This window comes from Oncorhynchus clarkii, unplaced genomic scaffold (genome assembly GCF_045791955.1).
Source record: "Oncorhynchus clarkii lewisi isolate Uvic-CL-2024 unplaced genomic scaffold, UVic_Ocla_1.0 unplaced_contig_7861_pilon_pilon, whole genome shotgun sequence".
In the NCBI taxonomy this organism is placed as follows: Eukaryota; Metazoa; Chordata; class Actinopteri; order Salmoniformes; family Salmonidae; genus Oncorhynchus; species Oncorhynchus clarkii.
Genome location: NW_027261113.1, coordinates 81171 through 101830, shown reverse-complemented (window position 1 = coordinate 101830; position 20660 = coordinate 81171). Strand labels below are relative to the sequence as shown.

Sequence of the window (20660 nt, the reverse complement as noted above, 5' to 3'; positions counted from 1 at the left end):
CATAACCCTAGCTTCATGACCACATCATGGTTCAACGATAACCATAGCTTCATGACCACATCCTGGTTCAACCATAACCCTAGCTTCATGACCACATCCTGGTTCAACCATAACCCTAGCTTCATGACCACATCCTGGTTCAACCATAACCCTAGCTTCATGACCACATCCTGGTTCAACCATAACCCTAGCTTCATGACCACATCATGGTTCAACCATAACCCTAGCTTCATGACCACATCATGGTTCAACCATAACCCTAGCTTCATGACCACATCCTGGTTCAACCCTAACCCTAGCTTCATGACCACATCCTGGTTCAACCATAACCCTAGCTTCATGGGAACAGGGTACCACTTGGATCCAACACTGAATATGCACCTCAAAGCTCTCTGTGACTGTATGGAAACTGCCAATGATGACAACAAAACATTCAGTGTGGTTGACATGGTGATCCAGTGGACCAGTCACTCACTCAGACTAAACTTACTGTGACTGTCATTGTCTGGTTGGTTCCAGACAATGACAGTAGGCAGGTTTGGTCTGCCAGTGAGTTGTTGACTATAAATATAGTGCACTACTGAGAGTGAGAGGGCACAATGACACACCCCTCCATGCACACACGTGGCTCTTCTTGACTCTCTCAGGTGGGCCTGTGGCAGCCATAGGGTAGTTAGCATGCAGCCTGTCCCCTGGGGGGGAATAGTGGGCTGGCATATTGACCCCTAGATAGATGTCCCTGGGTCTTTTTAAATGAACTCTGTCTTTGACCTTTTTTAATGTGATTCATTGTTCACACATGCAGTTACTCCAGCTGTCGGTAAGATCCTTCCGCCGGGAACAGTAGAGAGATGTGATGCATTAAGGACACATTCCATCATTCCACCTGCTGCAGTATTACTAGCTACATTTACACAATGATTCCTGACTAAGTGTCTGTGAGGTAGCAGAGGACTTAAGCCTTCAGTAGGTTTCTGCGTTTCTGGGATAGTTGGCATGCACAGCCTTGCCAGCCTAAGATCCATAGTATAGCCATACAAATTAATTAGATACCGGTAGTCATGTACTGTTACAGGACACAAGCATATGTCAAGGTACTTATGGTGCATATAGTAGGTAGTATATTATGCAGGAGGAAGTTGTACCAACTTATAAGTTACCAAGGGAATACGGTGGGCATGATGACAGAGTACAAGGAGTAAGAAATTGTGGTTACATTTTCCTTCAATAAACACAAACCTCAACCGTCCATGCCATTAAAGTAGCACATTTCCCCTCAGGTTACAGTAGATCCCATGGGTATTGGGCTGGAAATTGCATTTCCACATTTTCTAATTTGCTTTGTCCTTCTTGGGTAATGAATACTGTGTATCATCATCATGGCATAATGCTAGCCTTTAAAGGTGTTTTATAAAGATGGATCTATCTGTGAAGAAGGGACATATCCCTGGGCTGCACCAGGTGCTATAGATCTGTTGTGTGGCAACTATATTCACTCACTGAGCGATGAGTATCTCAAGAGGCTTCACAGTGTGAATAAACCCTGTGTATAATTATGCTGGTCTAGCAGAATAACTAGACTGAGACGTAAACAACCCTGAAATAACCATGGTGATGATGAGTTCATAATCCATTCAGAGAGAATGTAACTGGGACGCAGAGAGACGGACTATTCACCCAAGAAATAATAAAACGGTTCTATATGCCCGTTGTCTAACCCCTTTACCTCCCTTCTGTCTAGTTCTGAACGGTCTCTGTCTGTCAAATTTAATGGTTTATTGGCATGGGAAACATATGTTTGCCAAAGCAAGTGAAATGGATAATATATATTTTTTAAAGTAACAGTAAACATTACATTTACAGAATTTCCAAAATAATAAAAACATTTAAAAGTGTGTGTGTGTGTGTGTGTTGTAATGATGTGCAAATAGTTAAAGTACGAAAGGGAAAATAAATAAATCATAAATATATTTACAATGGTGTTTGTTCTTCACTGGTTGCCTTTTTTTTCTTGTGGCAACAGGTCACATCTTGCTGCTGTGATTGGATACTGTAGTATTTCCCCCAATAGATATGGGAGTCTGTCTTTCTCTCTCTGACCACTAACCCGCCTCCTGTGTTGTCGTTTCAGATCCTGAGGATTACCAACCGCCCATATGGAAGTCTTACTGTAAGTGTCTGAAGTACTGTTTATCCACTGTAAAGTCTTGGTTGTCCACCAAGAATGTGGAACGCTAGAAGCCTAGTCATCATGGCCGCCAGGCTGCTGCATGTCACTACAAAGGACTCTTATATGTGATCATATAAGGATATTAAAGCAGAAATACTTCTCTGTTACAGTTAGTGTGTACAGTAAGGCTTCTTGGGACGCGCCATGCCTCAGCACAGCTTCCTGTTACTTCTCTCTCCTCTCCAGTCTTCTAACACTGGCTGAGAGATATTTTTAGAGCTCACCAGTGGAGGCTGCTGAGGGGAGGACGGCTCTTAATAATGTCTGGAATGGAATGGAATGGTGTCCTACACAACCATGTTCATGACGCCATTCCAGCCATTATTATGAGCCGTTCTCCCCTCAGAAGCCTCCACTGGAGCTCACTATGTCTTCATGTCCGTGGAAGACAACCTGTGTGTGTCCGTGGAAGACAACCTGTGTGTGTCCGTGGAAGACAACCTGTGTGTGTGTGTCCGTGGAAGACAACCTGTGTGTGTGTGTCCGTGGAAGACAACCTGTGTGTGTGTGTGTCCGTGGAAGACAACCCGTGTGTGTGTGTCCGTGGAAGACAACCTGTGTGTCCGTGGAAGACAACCCGTGTGTGTGTGTGTGTGTGTCCGTGGAAGACAACCTGTGTGTGTGTCCGTGGAAGACAACCTGTGTGTGTGTCCATGGAAGACGTCCAGGTCTTGCTGGTTGTTGTGAGTTGTCCTGACTAAAACAAACAAACTCAGTCAGGAGTCTGCCTCCTCCCGCATGGAAAGTCTGTTGTGGGGAAGATTCAGTACAGAGACTTAACCTGTTACACTACTCCCAATGCTGTTACATTACAACGAGGAAACGACACTACTCCCAATGCTGTTACATTACAACGAGGAAACGACACTACTCCCAATGCTGTTACATTACAATGAGGAAACGGCACTACTCCCAATGCTGTTATATTACAACGAGGAAACGACACTACTCCCAATGCTGTTACATTACAACGAGGAAACGGCACTACTCCCAATGCTGTTACATTACAATGAGGAAACGACACTACTCCCAATGCTGTTACATTACAACGAGGAAACGGCACTACTCCCAATGCTGTTACATTACAACGAGGAAACGACACTACTCCCAATGCTGTGTTAGATTACAATGAGGAAACGACACTACTCCCAATGCTGTTACATTACAATGAGGAAACGGCACTACTCCCAATGCTGTTACATTACAATGAGGAAACAGCACTACTCCCAATGCTGTTACATTACAATGAGGAAACGGCACTACTCCCAATGCTGTGTTACATTACAATGAGGAAGACAAAGACACTGTCTGTCTCTTCTAATCCTGTTTCGTCCAACATTCTTAGGGTGTGTCCTCAAGTGGCACCCTGTTCCCTATTTAATGCATTACTTTTGCTCCAAATATGTAAACATGTATAATTTTGTGTTCTTCACCAATAATTCTGTTATAAAAAAGTAGTGCACTATGTATGGAATAGGGTGCAATTTGGTACACACACTTAGTGTCATGCACATTCTTATTGCATCACATGAGTATAGTATAATCTGTGTCTACAGTAAAGCCCTTAGAATAGGTACATTACAGACAATAGGCCTTGTGTCCCCAGCTCAGCTGTGATATATTATACTGTGGCAGTCTTAACCGTAGATGTGATTTAATCTCGCTCGCTACATGGTTTTTTCTCCATTCCATTTTCAACAGTTTCACTGATTTACACCGAGCACTCAGTCTTTAAGTACACTTCATCCATGATGGCAGCTTGGCTCAGTGCTGCTGCTGCATATGTTACTGCGCTACTCTGACTGCGTCTCAAATGAGACCCTACTTACTGTAGTACTTGGTTCTGGTCAAATGTAGTGCACTATGTAGGGGAATAGGGTGACTTTTGGGATGCATACGGTCTCCCCATTGTGTCTCAGTACTAAGATGTAATAGTCACTGTTTGTATCCTGCACTAAGGCCCTAGACTAAAGTTATGTCCCAAATGGCACCCTATTCTCTATATAGTAAACTATGGGTCCTGATCTAAAGTACTGCACTACATAGGGAATAGGGTGCCATTTGGGATGTATCCCTCTGTGAAATATTCATTGACATTCACACAGAGGGTTTGGTGATGTATGGGACCTGTCATATAAACCACTGAGAGACATTAGCCCGTGGATATCTTCGACTTCGCTAACAGCTCCTGGTGTTCCTACTGTTCCTTGTTGACTTTGCTCTGAGTTCGGCTAAAAGTGAGCCTGCCATCTTTGAATCATACTGTCAGTGGCCATACAGAGACTGTATGCTGCATGTCCAATATTAGAGCAACTATAACCTTCTAACTTCCTAACGGACAGTTTTAACTCCTCAGAATCTAGTGCCCCTTCCAAGTCTGTTGGGACCACTGCACACAAACATGTTCCATGGTTAAAAATAGTGTTGTACATGTAGCATGTGACAGTGAGCTGCAAGAGGAGTGCATTGGGGCGTTATTAATAATTGTGTAACTCAAATAAATGATTAGACATCTGCTTGAACATATATGGCAAGGCCAGTAACTTGTCAGGTGGATGGATTATCTTGGCAAAGGAGGAATGCTCACTCACAGGGATGTAAACAAATTTGTGCACAAAATTTTTGAAAAATAATCCGGACCGGCCTGGTAGCTGTGGAGTGAAAATGGGATTTAAAGGAGATGAATACATTGTGGATGGCTGGACTGTAGTGGGACTGTATGTCCAGCTGATGACCCCATACAGTGATGAATGAATACGTTACTGAACTTTATTGTCCCATAGGGAAATAATGCATGAATTAGTGTCTGTGTGTGTGAAGCGGTCTACAGTCTACGTAAACGGAGCTGAAGGAGGTCTGTTTGTGTTGTTGTCTACGTAGTCTTTGTTCCGTCTGAATTTTTGGAACTCGACGCGAAACGGACCACTGTTGGCTCAGTTTCCGTAGACTGTGTTGCGTCCTTAAGGCTGTGTAACTCTCTATGCGTACATATCGTGGCCTCAGCAGTGCAGCCATTCTAATACTGAATACGATGCTTTTTACTTGACAGTCCATGTTTGTCTCTAACAGTGTACCGGCTCCAGCAGGAAGCTCCTCGGCCCAAGAGGATGACCTGCCCTCAGGAGGTCAGCACTGCACCTCTTTAAAGATTAAGCTTACAACCCCATTGTCTACCCTTCTCTCAGTGTCTCAGAATCAGGGAGGCAACCATATAGACTACAGTATTTTGTGATAGGATGCCTGATCTGTTGTGATAATGTAACGAACATTCTGATAAACTAATCTTTAACCACATTGTCGTTTTCTTATCTCTAATCTGGTACTGAATGGTAAAGAGGTCCGGCAATTGGCAGAATGAAAGAGGGAGAGTCACACAGAGCAAACTAGAATGCTATTTGGCCCTAAACAGAGAGTACACAGTGGCAGAATACCTGACCTGGATCTCAACAGAAGACAGGCTATGTGCACACTGCCCACAAAATGAGGTGGAAACTGAGCTGCACTTCCTAACCTCCTGCCAAATGTATGACCATATTAGAGAGACACATTTCCCTCAGATTACACAAACTCACAAAGAATTTGAAAACAAATCCAATTTTGATAAACTCCCATATCTACTGGGTGAAATACCACAGTGTGCCATCACAGCAGCAAGATTTGTGACCTGTTGCCACAAGAAAAGGGAAACCAGTGTAGAACAAACACCATTGTAAATACAACCTATATTTATTTCCCTTTTGGACATTAACTATTTGCACATCATTACAACACTGTGTATATATATATACTTAATATACCATTTGATTTAAAAAAAATAAAAAACAAACAACTTTTGAGTTTAATGTTTACTGTACGTTAGTTTATTTCACTTTCACTTCATTTTTGCTTTGGCAATGTGAACATATGTTTCCCATGCCAATAAAGCTCCTTAAATTGAAATTAAATGGAATTGGCAGAGAGACGCAGACAGGCAGAAAGAGACAGACAGAAAGCAATAAATATCTGTTCCCCAACAGAGACACAGACAGGCAGAGAGAGACAGACAGAAAGCAATAAATATCTGTTCCCCAACAGAGACACAGACAGGCAGAGAGAGACAGACCGAAAGCAATAAATATCTGTTCCCCAACAGAGACACAGACAGGCAGAGAGAGACAGACAGGCAGAGAGACACAGACAGGCAGAGAGACACAGACAGGCAGAGAGACACAGACAGGCAGAGAGACACAGACAGGCAGAGAGAGACAGACAGAAAGCAATACATATCTGTTCCCCAACAGAGACACAGACAGGCAGAGAGAGACAGACAGAAAGCAATAAATATCTGTTCCCCAACAGAGACACAGACAGGCAGACAGACCGAAAGCAATAAATATCTGTTCCCCAACAGAGACACAGACAGGCAGAGAGAGACAGACAGGCAGAGAGACACAGACAGGCAGAGAGACACAGACAGGCAGAGAGACACAGACAGGCAGAGAGAGACAGACAGAAAGCAATACATATCTGTTCCCCAACAGAGACACAGACAGGCAGAGAGAGACAGACAGAAAGCAATAAATATCTGTTCCCCAACAGAGACACAGACAGGCAGAGAGAGACAGACAGAAAGCAATACATATCTGTTCCCCAACAGAGACACAGACAGGCAGAGAGAGACAGACAGAAAGCAATAAATATCTGTTCCCCAACAGAGACACAGACAGGCAGAGAGAGACAGACAGAAAGCAATAAATATCTGTTCCCCAACAGAGACACAGACAGGCAGAGAGAGACAGACAGAAAGCAATACATATCTGTTCCCCAACAGAGACACAGACAGGCAGAGAGAGACAGACATCCTTTATGAAACATGTATCCTTCTTGGCCAAGCCATTGAAGTGACCTTTCAACTGACTATGTCTCTGTCAGCCAATGTATCTTTTCTCTCTCCTCTGGATTTACAGATGGAGACCAGACCCAAATATTACGGCAGAGAGTGAGTAGTGAGACTGACTTTGTGATTTTCATCCATGTTCTAATACAACTGCTGGGGAGACTGGCTCTAGCTGTGTGATTTATCATTAACGTCAAGCTTTACATGTGCTTAGGGTGTTGTGTGTGTGTGTGTCTGTGTGTGTGTGTGTGTGTGTTTAGTGTTAAATCCAGTGTGGTCCGTGACAAGGCCACAACATTGACAGGAGACTTGTGACGGCATTGACAGGAGACTTGTGGCGGCATTGTTGTGGCCGGCATTGACAGGAGACTCCGGCAGACAGGAGACTTGTGGCCGGCATTGACAGGAGACTTGTGGCCGGCATTGACAGGAGACTTGTGGCCGGCATTGACAGGAGACTTGTGGCTGGCATTGACAGGAGACTTGTGGCTGGCATTGACAGGACATTGACAGGAGACTTGTGGCCGGCATTGACAGGAGACTTGTGGCCGGCATTGACAGGAGACTTGTGGCCGGCATTGACAGGAGACTTGTGGCCGGCATTGACAGGAGACTTGTGGCCGGCATTGACAGGAGACTTGTGGCTCTCTCAAGGTTCCATGGCATGCTATCCAGAGAGTCTGCAGATGAGCTACTGGGAGGAGCAGAGGGGGCTTACCTTGTCAGAGAGAGCCAGAGACAGCCAGGGACACACACCTTGGCCTTAAGGTACTGTACACAGTACACACACACATTTACTTACTAAATATACACACCTTGTCAAATACGCTCTCCCCACCCACCCACTCGCTCTACCTTTCTCTCCCCAGGTTTGGGCACCAGACCCTGAACTACAGACTGTTCTATGACGGGAAGCACTTTGTGGGGGAGAAGCGCTTTGAGACGGTCCATGACCTGGTGACGGATGGCCTCATCACCCTGTACATCGAGACCAAGGCAGCAGAGTACATCGCCAAGATGACCACCAACCCCATCTATGAACACCTGGGCTACAAATCCCTGCTGAAGGACAAGATGGGGCACCGGCTGAGCCGGAGACGCACTGAACCCCATAGGGTCACCTTCCAGAGAGAGGACAGGAAGGTGAGGTGTTACGGTACATCACTTTGACATTCTTTATGTAACAAAGTGCTATGAAAGTTACTTTGGTGATGACATTGGTGGGGCTGGTGAGTGGTGGTGACGGTGACATCGATGGTGGGGGTGATATTGGTGGGGGTGGTGGTGACATTGGGGATGGTGGTGGTGGTGACATTGGTGGGGCTGGTGAGTGGTGGTGACGGTGACATCGGTGGTGGTGAAGGTGACATCGGTGGTGGTGAAGGTGACATCGGTGGTGGTGAAGGTGACATTGGGGATGGTGGTGGTGATGGTGACATTGGGGATGGTGGTGGTGATGGTGACATTGGGGATGGTGGTGGTGATGGTGACATTGGGGACGGTGGTGGTGGTGGTGACATTGGGAATGGTGGTGGGGGTGGTGACATTGGGGATGGGGGTGGTGACATTGGGGACAGTGGTGGTGACATTGGGGACGGTGATTCTCTCCCATAGCACCAGGTTAACTATGTATTAACATGCTACATCTACTACTGTTGTGTTTCCTGACTATAGTTGTGACCTGAACAGGAACAACTCTGGGCCTTAGCTATGGACTGTAACAGATCAGAGTTTTTCCTGGTCACGCCATACGGTCTGGAAAAACTCCTGTCCCTAAAACATGTTCATTACCTTCTACTCTATCAGCATCTGCAGTAAGGATGGAGTTTTTCATTATGTAACCGTTTCTCATGAGAAAGAGACATTTATTGTCTCTGTAGGGGGGTGTTTCCTTCCTGACATCACTTCTCATTAAAGGTCATGATGACCAACAGGACTGGGATGTTATTGTGTAACAGACAGACACTGTTCTAGGGCTATAGATTAATCAGACATTTCACACCATTTGTTCTCATCAACTAACTTCTGAAGGATATTGACTGTCTGTGACTCATTATATTAGCCGATGTGAAAATCTTTCATTCTACTGTGTCGTTCTAGGGTGTTGGCAATTCCCACATCTCACCACTAGGTGGCAACCGGACCAAGCCATAGCATATCAACAGCACATTTCACACTTAGCTGTGATTGGAAATGTTATTTTTCTTCAGTCTTTGACTGTTAAACATGGTAAAATCACAAAGCCTTTCCTTCATCCATGTTTGGTTGGGTGAAGTTGTCTTGACATTCTGCTCTGTTCCTCCAATACCAGCCACACACCCCTGGTGCTTCTTGGAATATTGAACAAATCATTTAGTTCTGATAAACAGTATCCCTCCCAAATGTCACTATATTTCCTATGTAGTGCACTACTTTTTCCCTGGTAAAGTAATGCCCTATATGGGGAATAGGGTGCCATTTGGGACGCACATGGGTCTCCATCAGTCGTCTGACAGCAACAAGGCAGTCCTGCCCGAGTCAGTGGTGTTGCAAGGCGTCCGTTTCCTCTCCGCTCCTTTCCAACACCCACCAGCGCTGTGCTATTCATGTCACTGTCTGTCCACTAGAGTTAGAGTGAAGGGGACAGAGAGCCTTAAGCCCTTACTGCAGGAGGCAGCTCCCTGCAGGCTCTTAACTTGGTCATTAGTTCATGGACTCTGACGGATTCCAACACGTTCAGAGATGAATCCTTAACATAAAACTAAACCCCTCCGGGAGGAGTCTCCATAGCATGGGCTGTATTTCTGTCAGGAAATATACAGGACCTGATATACAGAAAGTACATGTACTAGGGTATTTGGTCTGGTCAAGTACAGACTGTCTGACCTTGTATAGTATTTTGGGGGGGGGGGGTTCCCAGCAGACATGTGAGTGGATATCTAGAGCATGTTTTGCCAGCCTGTCAGTCAGTAATGTCAGAGTGTCTGTAAAAATGTGTTGTTTTGAGTGTCACACTTCGATCTGTCAAGCTTGTGTTATGTCCCAACTGACACCCTATTCCCTATACAATGCTCTACTTTTGACCAGAGCCCTATGGGTCCTGATCAAAAGTAGAGCACTAAAGAGGTGCCATTTGTGATACAGTCTTGGAAACCATGATGAGTTGGGCCAATGACAGGTCTCCTGATTTTAGGCTTTCAGTGTTGGACAAACACCTGCCAGTCTGTCATGTCCCAAAAAAAGCAGGAGGTCAAAGTGCAGTCCTCCTGTTTCCTCTCTTCTATGTCCCAAATGACACCCTATTCCTTTTATAGTGCACTACCTTTGACCAGGGCCTATAGGGCTGTGGTCAAAAGTAATATACTAAGTAGGGAATAGGTTGCCATTTGGGATGTAGCATATGTCCCTATGGAGTGGAGCCAGGCTTGTTCGAATGGCCTGTATCTTTACTGACTTTAGTTAACACTGCACTATAGTACTCTGTCCAGTATCTTTACTGACTTTAGTTAACACTACACTATAATACTCTGTCCAGTATCTTTACTGACTTTAGTTAACACTGTACTATAATACTCTGTCCAGTGTCTTTACTGACTTTAGTTAACACTGCACTATAATACACTGTCTAGTATCGGCCTGTATCTTTACTGACTTTAGTTAACACTGCACTATAATACTCTGTCCAGTATCAGTCTATCTTTACTGACTTTAGTTAACACTGCACTATAATACTCTGTCCAGTATCAGCCTGTATCTTTACTGACTTTAGTTAACACTGTACTATAATACTCTGTCCAGTATCTTTACTGACTTTAGTTAACACTGCACTATAATACTCTGTCCAGTATCTTTACTGACTTTAGTTAACACTGCACTATAATACTCTGTCCAGTATCTTTACTGACTTTAGTTAACACTGCACTATAATACTCTGTCCAGTATCTTTACTGACTTTAGTTAACACTGTACTATAATACTCTGTCCAGTGTCTTTACTGACTTTAGTTAACACTGCACTATAATACTCTGTCCAGTATCAGCCTGTATCTTTACTGACTTTAGTTAACACTGCACTATAATACTCTGTCCAGTGTCTTGACTGACTTTAGTTAACACTGCACTATAATACTCTGTCCAGTATCAGTCTGTATTTTCAGACACACAGTAGCTACAGTAAACATGCTCCATCACATGCTGTCTTTACTCTCTCTTGTAAATCCTCATTCAGGTGTGTGTGTGTACATTCCTCCCGAAGGGGGGGAGGAGACTCACTCAACCTGTCTGGTGACCTGCTGTGTGTCAGCCTCCTCGGTTCACACGGCTCAATGTGTCTGTGTACTTGTGCTGGGAGTTGCCACATTGGCCAAACTCCTGCCAGTTTCCTCCTATAACAGCTTCCCAAATGGCACCCTATACCCTCTGGTCCCTCAGGGCTTTGGTCAAAAGAAGTGCACTATGCAGGAAATAGGGAGCCGTTTGAGACTCACTACTGGTTTAATGTAACTGGTGCTGAAGGGAAGAAGGTGATCAATGCATTTCTAGTCCATGCTCTGGTCCTAGTTCTATAATGTCAGGTTAGCCTGCTTGGATATTATTCTGAGGTTTTAGTAGTTTGTTTGTTTTTGGAAGTTTAATGACCTCGTCCTTGAGCAACCTGTTAGTCTGTTGGAAACAACATGATCTATAAAGATGGCGTTGGGAAATAATTGAGCTACTACAATAAAGATTTTCTACAGTAGCTACATACTTTGTAAAAGGCAGAAGGCTTTCAACGTTGATCTGTCATACTTCCAGACACAGGCAGGCCTGTTTTAATTGGCACTGTACGTTTTCCTTTCACTACACTTTCTGAATAGTAAAACAGACTTTATCACTGACTACATCCCCATTCACGTCTATGTTTGGATGAAATTGTATGAGATGGTGTGTTTTTGTTTGGACGGTTATCTGACCTTACAGAAAGAAAGACACTAGTGTTATTTTCTATTTTCCCATGATCCTCTGTTCTCCCCACTGTCTGCTCAGCTGCACCAACACAGTGAATAACAGAGCCTGGCTGCTGAAAAGAAACCAGGGCCTTTTTTAATTGTATTTTATTCTAAACTCTTCTCTGAGACAAGAAGCCATCTGCCTCGAGGGAAAAAGACCATAACCGTCAGTCTCTCTCTCTCTCAATACGTACTGTATACCCCCTCCCTCCGCCTCTCCCCCTTCCTTTTTCTGTGTCATACATTTTCTTCATCCGCCTGTCTCTCTCTTCCTCCAGATCCCTTACTCTTCTCTCTGCTCCGTCTAGTTTAGATCCTCCTCCTGGTCTTTGATAGGATGTCTATCTCTGTGACAAACAGCTTCTCCTGTCCTGACTGATACCCGTTCAGCCATTTTAAATCAAATGTTTTAGATACATGCTTTGTAAACAACGGGTGTAGACAGTGAAATACTTCCGGACTCTTCCCAAAAATGCAGAGAAATAAAAGCTAAATAATAGAAAAGTAATAATAAATACACAATGAGTAATGAATGATAACTTAGCTATATACACAAGGTACCAGTACTGAGTCGATGTGCAGCGGTACAAGCTAATTTTTGTATATTTTTTTATTTCACCTTTATTTAACCAGGTAGGCTAGTTGAGATCACCTTTATTTAACCAGGTAGGCTAGTTGAGAACACCTTTATTTAACCAGGTAGGCCAGTTGAGAACACCTTTATTTAACCAGGTAGGCTAGTTGAGATCACCTTTATTTAACCAGGTAGGCTAGTTGAGAACACCTTTATTTAACCAGGTAGGCTAGTTGAGATCACCTTTATTTAACCAGGTAGGCTAGTTGAGATCACCTTTATTTAACCAGGTAGGCTAGTTGAGATCACCTTTATTTAACCAGGTAGGCTAGTTGAGATCACCTTTATTTAACCAGGTAGGCCAGTTGAGAACACCTTTATTTAACCAGAGAACAAGTTCTCATTTGCAATTGCGACCTGGCCAAGATAAAGCAAAGCAGTTCGACACATACAACAACACAGAGTTACACATGGAGTAAACAAACATACAGTCAACAACACAGAGTTACACATGGAGTAAACAAACATACCTTTTCTACTGTATTATTGACTGAATGTGCAAATGAGGTAGGATAAGGGAGGTAAGGCAATAAATAGGCCATGGTGGCAAAGTAATTACAATATACCAATTAAACACTGGAATGGTAGATGTGCAGAAGATGAATGTGCAAGTAGAGATACTGGGGTGCAAAGGAGCAAGATAAATAAATACAGTATGGGGATGAGGTAGTTGGATGGGCTATTTACATATGGGCAATGTACAGATAGGCTATGTGCAGTGATCTGTGAGCTGCTCTGACAGCTGGTGCTTAAAGCTAGTGAGGGAGATGTGAGTATCCAGCTTCAGAGATTTTTGTAGTTCGTTCCAGTCATTGGCAGCAGAGAACTGTAAGGAAAGGCAGCCAAAGGAAAAATTGGCTTTGGGGGTGACCAGTGAGATATACCTGCTGGAGCGTGTGCTACGAGTGGGTGCTGCTATGGTGACCAGTGAGATATACCTGCTGGAGCGTGTGCTACGAGTGGGTGCTGCTATGGTGATCAGTGAGCTGAGATAAGCTTTACCTAGTAGAGACTTGTAGATAACCTGGAGCCAGTGGGTTTGGCGACGAGTATGAAGCGAGGGCCAGCCAACGAGAGCGTACAGGTCGCAGTGGTGGGTAGTGACAAAACGGATGGCAATGTGATAGACTGCATCCAATTTGCTGAGTAGAGTGTTGGAATCTATTTTGTAAATTACATCGCCAAAGTTGAGGATTGGTAGGATAGTCAGTTTTACAAGGGTACGTTTGGCAGCATGAGTGAAGGATGCTTTGTTGCGAAATAGGAAGCTTAATTTTGGATTGGAGATGCTTAATGTGAGTCTGGAAGGAGAGTTTACAGTCTAACCAGACACCTAGGTATTTGTAGTTGTCCATATATTCTAAGTCAGAACCGTCCAGAGTAGTGATGCTGGACCGGCTATGTACATATAACTAGGAATAAAGTGACTAGGCAACAGGCTAGATAATAGACAGTAGCAGCAGCGTACAGTATGTGAGGAGTCTAAGTTAGTGGAAAAACAGTCAATGCAGATGGCTAACTGGACTAACTATTTAATAGTCTTAAGAATTCTGAGGTTGAAGACTTGGTGCAGTGGTACTGCTTGCCATGCGGTAGCAGAGTGAACAGTCTGACTTGGGCGGCTGACCATTTTTATGGCCTTCTTCTGACACTGCCTGGTATAGAGGTCCTGGATGGGTGGGAGTTTGGCCTCAGTGATGTTCTGTAGCGCCTTGCGGTCGGATACCAAGCAGTGACGCAACCAGTCATGTTCTCAATGGTGCAGCTGTAGACCTTTTTTGAGGTTCTGAGGCCCCATGCCAAATCTTTTCAACCTCCTGAGAGTGAAGAGGCATTGTCGTGCCCTCTTCACGACTGTTGGTGTGTGTGGACCATGATAGATCCTTAGTGATGTGGACACCGAGGAACTTGAAGCTCTCGACCCACTCCACTACAGCCCCATCGATGTGAATGGGGGCTGCTCGGCCCTTCGTTTCCTGTGGTCCATCATCGGCTCCTTGGCTGACGTTGAAGGAGAGGCTGTTTTCTTGGTACCACACTGCCAGGTCTCTCTGATCTCCTTATCAGGATCAGGCCTACCATAGTGGTATCATCAGCAAACTTAATGATGATGGTGTTGTAGTCGTGCGCGGCCACAGGGAGTACAGGAGGGGAATAAGTACGCACCTCTGAGGGGTCCCCGTGTTGAGGGTCAGTTTGGTGGATGTGTTGTTGCCTACCCTCACCACCTGGGGGCAGCCCGTCAGGAAGTCCAGGATCCAGTTGCATTGGGAGGTGTTCAGTCCCAGGGTCCATAGCTTAGTGATGAGCTTGGAGGGCACTAAGGTGTTCCTCTTGTCCAGGTAGGAGAGGGCAATGTGGAGCTGTTAGGGAGGTTTGTGAATTGGTGAGGGTCCAGGGTGTCTGGGATGATAGTGTTTATGAGCCATGACCAGCCTTTCAAAGCATTTCATGGCTGCAGGTGTGAGTGCTACGGGGTGATAATCAATTAGACAGGTTACCTTGGCATTCTTAGGCACTGGGACTATGGTGATCTGCTTGAAACATGTAGGCATTACAGACTGGGTCAGACAGAGGTTGAAAATGTCAGTGAAAACACTTGCCAGCTGGTCAGTGCATGCTCTGAGTAAGTGTCCTGGTAATCCATATTTATCCTGGTAATCCGGGCCTTGTGAATGTTAACTTGTTTAAAGATATTACTCCCACTGGCTACGGAGAGCGTGATCCCGCAGTCATCCGGAACAACTGGTGCTCTCATGCATGGTTCAGTGTTCCTTGCCTCAAAGCGAGTATAGAAGGCATTTACCTTATCTGGTAGGCTCGTGTCATTGAGCAGCTCGCGGCTGGGTTTCCCTTTTGTAATCTGTGATAGTTTGCAAGCCCTGCCACATCCGAAGAGCGTCAGTGCCGGCATAGATCGAATCATACTAAGTTGTGCATTGACCATTTGCCTGTTTGATGGCTCGTCAGAGGTTGAAGTAGGATGTATGTGTCCTGATTAGTGTCCCTCCCGCTCATTGAAAGCGGCAGCCCTAGCCTTTTCAGTGCGGATGTTATCTGTAATCCATGACTTCTGGTTGGGATATGTACGTACGGGCACTGTGGGGACAACGTCGTTGATACTTATTAATGAAGCCGGTGACTGATGAATCCCATAACACATTCCAGTCTATGGTAGTGAAACAGTCCTGTAGCTTAACAACCACTTCATCGAACCACTTCCTTATTGAGCACGTCATTGGTACTTCCTGTTTTTGCTTGTAAGCATGAATCATGAGGATAGGGTTATGGTTAGGGAGAGCTTTGTATCCGTTTGTGTGTGTGGAGTAAATGTTTTGTCTCCTCTAGTTGCACAGTTGACATGCTGGTAGAAATGAGAAGACATTACTTCTGTAGCTACAGCACAACATGGTCCTCAGTCTACGTTACGGAAGTTTGGACGGTGTACAGGAGGCCCAAAGCCATATTTTTAAAACGGCTTCTATGTCTATTACAACCTTTTTAAAGCTGCCTATCCTCTCATTTCAGCTGAAGTGTCTCTGAGCTGAGTGAGCTTCAAGCATATATTTATCTCTCCCTTAGGATCATTCCCTTCCTCAACTATTCTACCCTTCCAGCTCTTCATCATTCCATCACAGCTACAAAATCCTCTGTTCTAGTTTAATTCTGACATTCCCTCATTCTGATGAGGCCCTCCTAGTGTTTTAGAAGGAGTGGATGTTTAGAAGGAGAGTCGCTCAAAATGTGCTGTAAATTCGGCAACAGCCCCCCCATTGAGTCAGGACATGGCCACCATGAACTCTGCCTGGGACCTGACAGGGATTTGGCCACCGTGGGATTACACCTTGAGTGGGGATTACGGCCATAATCCCTGCCAATCCCAGTGGATGATCATGGTCGGGTGCTGTTCTGCTGGGGGGGTTTAAGAGCAGAGCAGAGTGATTGGTGGGAGCAGGCTAGAGTCATAGCGGCTGTTTGTAGTCTGGCTGCAGTCTAGGCAGGGAGAGGAAGACCACCAGTGGATTGTGAGGCATGAAGGTCGAGATGTAGTTGACTAATCTGTTTCTACTGGACTGGAAGGAATCTAGGAGCATGTCGTGGCTCTTCTGGGCCAGAAGGATAGTGCCAGGACTCCTGTTGTGTGGAGGGGACTTGGTTATGTAACTGTTGTTGGTGGGGGGGTTTGTTACCGTGGGCTACTGGCAGTTCAGTATTATCTCCAGTTGAGTGTGTATGTCCGGGAGGCAACGTGCTAATAGGTAGTGTGACATGGTTCTCTGTGTCTGTAGAGAGTTTGACTGCAGCCATTGATCCTGCTTTAGATTGCTGCTGAGCCGTGAAGAGCTGTACTGACAGCTCCCCCTCACCCCACGCACACTCACTCTAACCCCACACACCCACCTAGCCCCTCCCCACCAACCAAGGGACTCTCCTCCTAGCCCCTCCCCACCAACCAAGGGACCCTCCCCCCGGACTTCTCTCTCTCCTATTGGGTGTGTGTGAATGAGAGCCATTGTGTGAGGCACACTCCTGCCCTGGGGGCCGCCCACTGCTGCTGGCTGCTCTCTGCTTCTTTTCCCTGGAGCTGGAGCTCAGAACAGATGCAGAGCCGCCCCCATCCTGACTGTCAGTCTGTACCCTCCTGGGTCCCAGCAGCAGCAGGAAGAGGAGTAGGAGGAACAGAGGGAGGGGAGTGGAGCACAGCGGCCGTGTCCTCCTCGTTGGGCGGCTGCCGCCGGCGTCTGTTACCCAGCACTGGGCGCTACGTCCTCCAGCACTCACCACACGGCTCACCAGAGGAGACCGAGGCTCTGTGGGAGCCCGGACTAGGACCCGGACAGGGGGACACAGTCAGACACACGGCAGCGGCCATGGAAGTGGAGGAAGGGAGCCGGGGTCCGGGAGGAGGGATAGGGCCAGGAGATGTAACGGTCCACAAGACCAAGAGAGGGGAGCGGAAGAGGCAGGAGCTACTGTCCTTCGCCCTGAGGGTCAAGTTGGGGAGCAGAAAAACGTTACTCTGGAAGCCTCTAAAACTGTTGGCTTCCTGTCCACAGATCACCACTTCTCCTCTGGTACGGCACAGCACCCTGAAAGACTGCCCCTCCGAGAAGCAGAGCTCCTATGACAAGATCCACAACTTCAAGGTGAGATGGTTTGTTTGATTGAACCTTTTTAAAAGAGGATGTAGTGAGGTACTGGGAGGGAGGGGGTGAGAGTCGACTGCTTTAGGACCTCTGTAGGAGGTCTGCCTCTCTGTAGATTATTTGTTCAAAGCTCTGTTTGAAGCTCTTTCACCTCAGGAAATGATTCAGGCAGCTCTGCTTGTCCATGCAGGCTCTGGGAGATTAAGTTCTGTCAGGTTGATCTGAAACTTAAAAGTGACGTTCCTCAAAGTGACAAAGTAACCGATTTCAATGACTCTTTATCTGCTTAGTGAGCTGCCTACCTGTCACTAGACTGGCTACCAGTTAGGTACCATTATAACACAGAGACTGATGTTATTCATCATCATGTGCTTTCATGATGAAAGCTGTCTTGTGGGCACGTGCAGCTGTCAGCCATATGTCTAAATCTATCGACTGTGCTTCATGGATATGGCGTATGTTTTAACCCATTAACGGCTGTAAACCATTAATGGGCTGAGATTTTTGAGCACTTTAACCTCTTTGTTTCATCTTGATTTTCAAAAACAGAAATACAGTTGATATATTGAAATAAATATTGAATACAACACATGATTTTGGTATGTGAGACCAACGCAAACTTGGCAGTAAACCTAACCAGTATTCTTGACCTCTCAGCTTCATCAAATCTAAACATTTCAAACAGAAAACCAGAGAAAATTAACAATGACAAATTATTTCATGAAGAAAGCAAAATCCTAAGAAAGAAATTGAGAAACCTTTCCAACCAAAAACATAGAGACCCAGAACCTCAGCCTTCACTATGGTGAATCACTAAAACAATACAGACATACAATACGGAAAAAGAAGGAACAGCACGTCTGAAATCAGCTCAATGTAATTGAAGAATCCATAGACTCTTAGAAAACTCTGTTTGTTTAGGGTTATCTATCCAAAATGAAAATTAATGGGTAAACCACTTCTCCAATCTTTATGGCCCTACAAGAAAGAACAAACAGCAGAAACCTGATCAAATACACATTTTAGAATCAACCATACAAGACTACCAGAACCCACTAGATTATCCAATTACATTGAATGAACTACAGGACAAAATACAAACCCTCCAACCCAAAAAGGTCTGTGGTGTTGATGGTCTCCTCAATGAAATGATAAAATATACAATCCACAAATTCCAATTGGCTTAAACTCTTTAACATCATCCTTAGCTCAGTCATCTTCCCCAATATTTGTAATCAAGGACTGATCACCCCAATCCACAGAAGTGGAGACAAATTTGACCCTAATAACTACTGTGGGATATGTGTCAACAGCAACCTTTGGAAAATCCTCTGCATTATCATTAACAGCAGACTCAGTGATTTTTCTCAGAGAAAACAATGTACTGAGCATGTCAAATTGGCTTTTTACCAAATGATCATAAAACAGACCATGTATTCACGCTGCACACCCTAACAAACAAACAAACAAACAAACAAACAAACAAACAAATCCAGTTTGGGATTAGGGTCTGCTATGGAAATTGGTGTTGGGGGAAAAACATACATGTACACGGTTAAAATTGGCAAAACACACACATTTTCTTTCCACAGGGCTGGGGGGTGAGACAGGGATGCATCTTAAGCCCCCCACCTTCTTCAACATATCAACGAATTGACGAGGGCTCTAGAGCAGTCTGCAGCACCCGGCCTCACCCTACTAGAATCTGAAGTCAAATGTCTAGTGTTTGCTGATGATCTGGTGCTTCTGTCACCAACCAAGGAGGGCCTACAGCAGCACCTAGATCTTCTGCACAGATTCGGTCAGACCTGGGCCCTGACAGTAAATCTCAGTGAGACTAAAATAATGGCCTCCCGGTTGGCGCAGTGGTCTAAGGCACTGCATCGCTGTGCCACCAGAGATTCTGGGTTCGAGCCCAGGCTCTGTCGCAGCCGGCCGCGACCGGTAGGCCCATGGGGTGGCGCACAATTGGCCCAGTGTCGTCCGGGTTAGGGAGGGTTTGGCCGGCAGGGATTGGTGCAGCTGGCTTCCGGGTTGGATGTGCATTGTGTCAAGAAGCAGTGCGGCTTGGTTGGGTTGTGTTTTGGAGGACGCATGGCTCTCGACCTTCGCCTCTCCTGAGTCCGTACGGGAGTTGCAGCGATGAGACAAGACTGTAACTAATTGGATACCATGAAATTCGGGAGAAAAAGGGGTAAAATAATAATAATTTAAGACTAAAATAATGGTGTTGCAATAAAGGTCCGGTTGCCAGGACCACAAATTCCATCTAGACACCGTTTCCCAAGAGCACAAAAATGATAGGTACCTCGGCCTTAACATCAGCGCCACAGGTAGCTTCCACAAAGCCTTCTATGCCACCAAAAGGAAATAAAATTTTGACATACCAATTAGGATCTGGCTAAAAAATACTTAAATCAGTTATAGAACCCATTGCCCTTTATGGTTGTGAGGTCTGGGGTCCGCTCACCAACCAAGAATTCACTAAATGGGACAAACACAAATATCCTCTGTGTACAATGTAAAACACCAAATAATGCATGTAGAGCAGAATTAGGCCGATATCTGCTAATTATCAAAATCCAGAAAAGAGCCATTAAGTTCTACAACCACCTAAAAGGAAGTGATTCCCAAACCGTCGATAACAAGCAAGCTGGTCCTGGGGCTCTGTTTGCAGACCCCACAGAGCCCCAGGACAGCAACACAATTAGACTCAACCAAATCATAAAACAAAAATATAATTTTTTGATACATTGGAAAGAATTAACAAAAACAACAGGGCAAACTAGAATGCTACTTGGCCCTAA

General features: G+C 45.2%; 1 protein-coding gene across 2 annotated transcripts in view; it reads left to right on the top strand.

Moving 5' to 3' along the window:
* The window catches only part of LOC139404901 (beta-chimaerin-like), a 43757-nt gene that overhangs the window by 9821 nt on the left and 13276 nt on the right, over positions 1–20660 (top strand). The window contains exons 2-7 of one of the 2 annotated variants that reach the window (XM_071147443.1): positions 2132–2170; positions 5300–5355; positions 7177–7208; positions 7761–7874; positions 7976–8249; positions 17764–17853. In XM_071147443.1, the coding sequence (XP_071003544.1) occupies positions 2132–2170; positions 5300–5355; positions 7177–7208; positions 7761–7874; positions 7976–8249; positions 17764–17853 (605 nt within the window). Of the gene's footprint in view, positions 1–2131; positions 2171–5299; positions 5356–5647; positions 5754–7176; positions 7209–7760; positions 7875–7975; positions 8250–17763; positions 17854–20660 lie in introns of those variants that run through there. The other variant, XM_071147444.1, reaches the window with a different exon arrangement.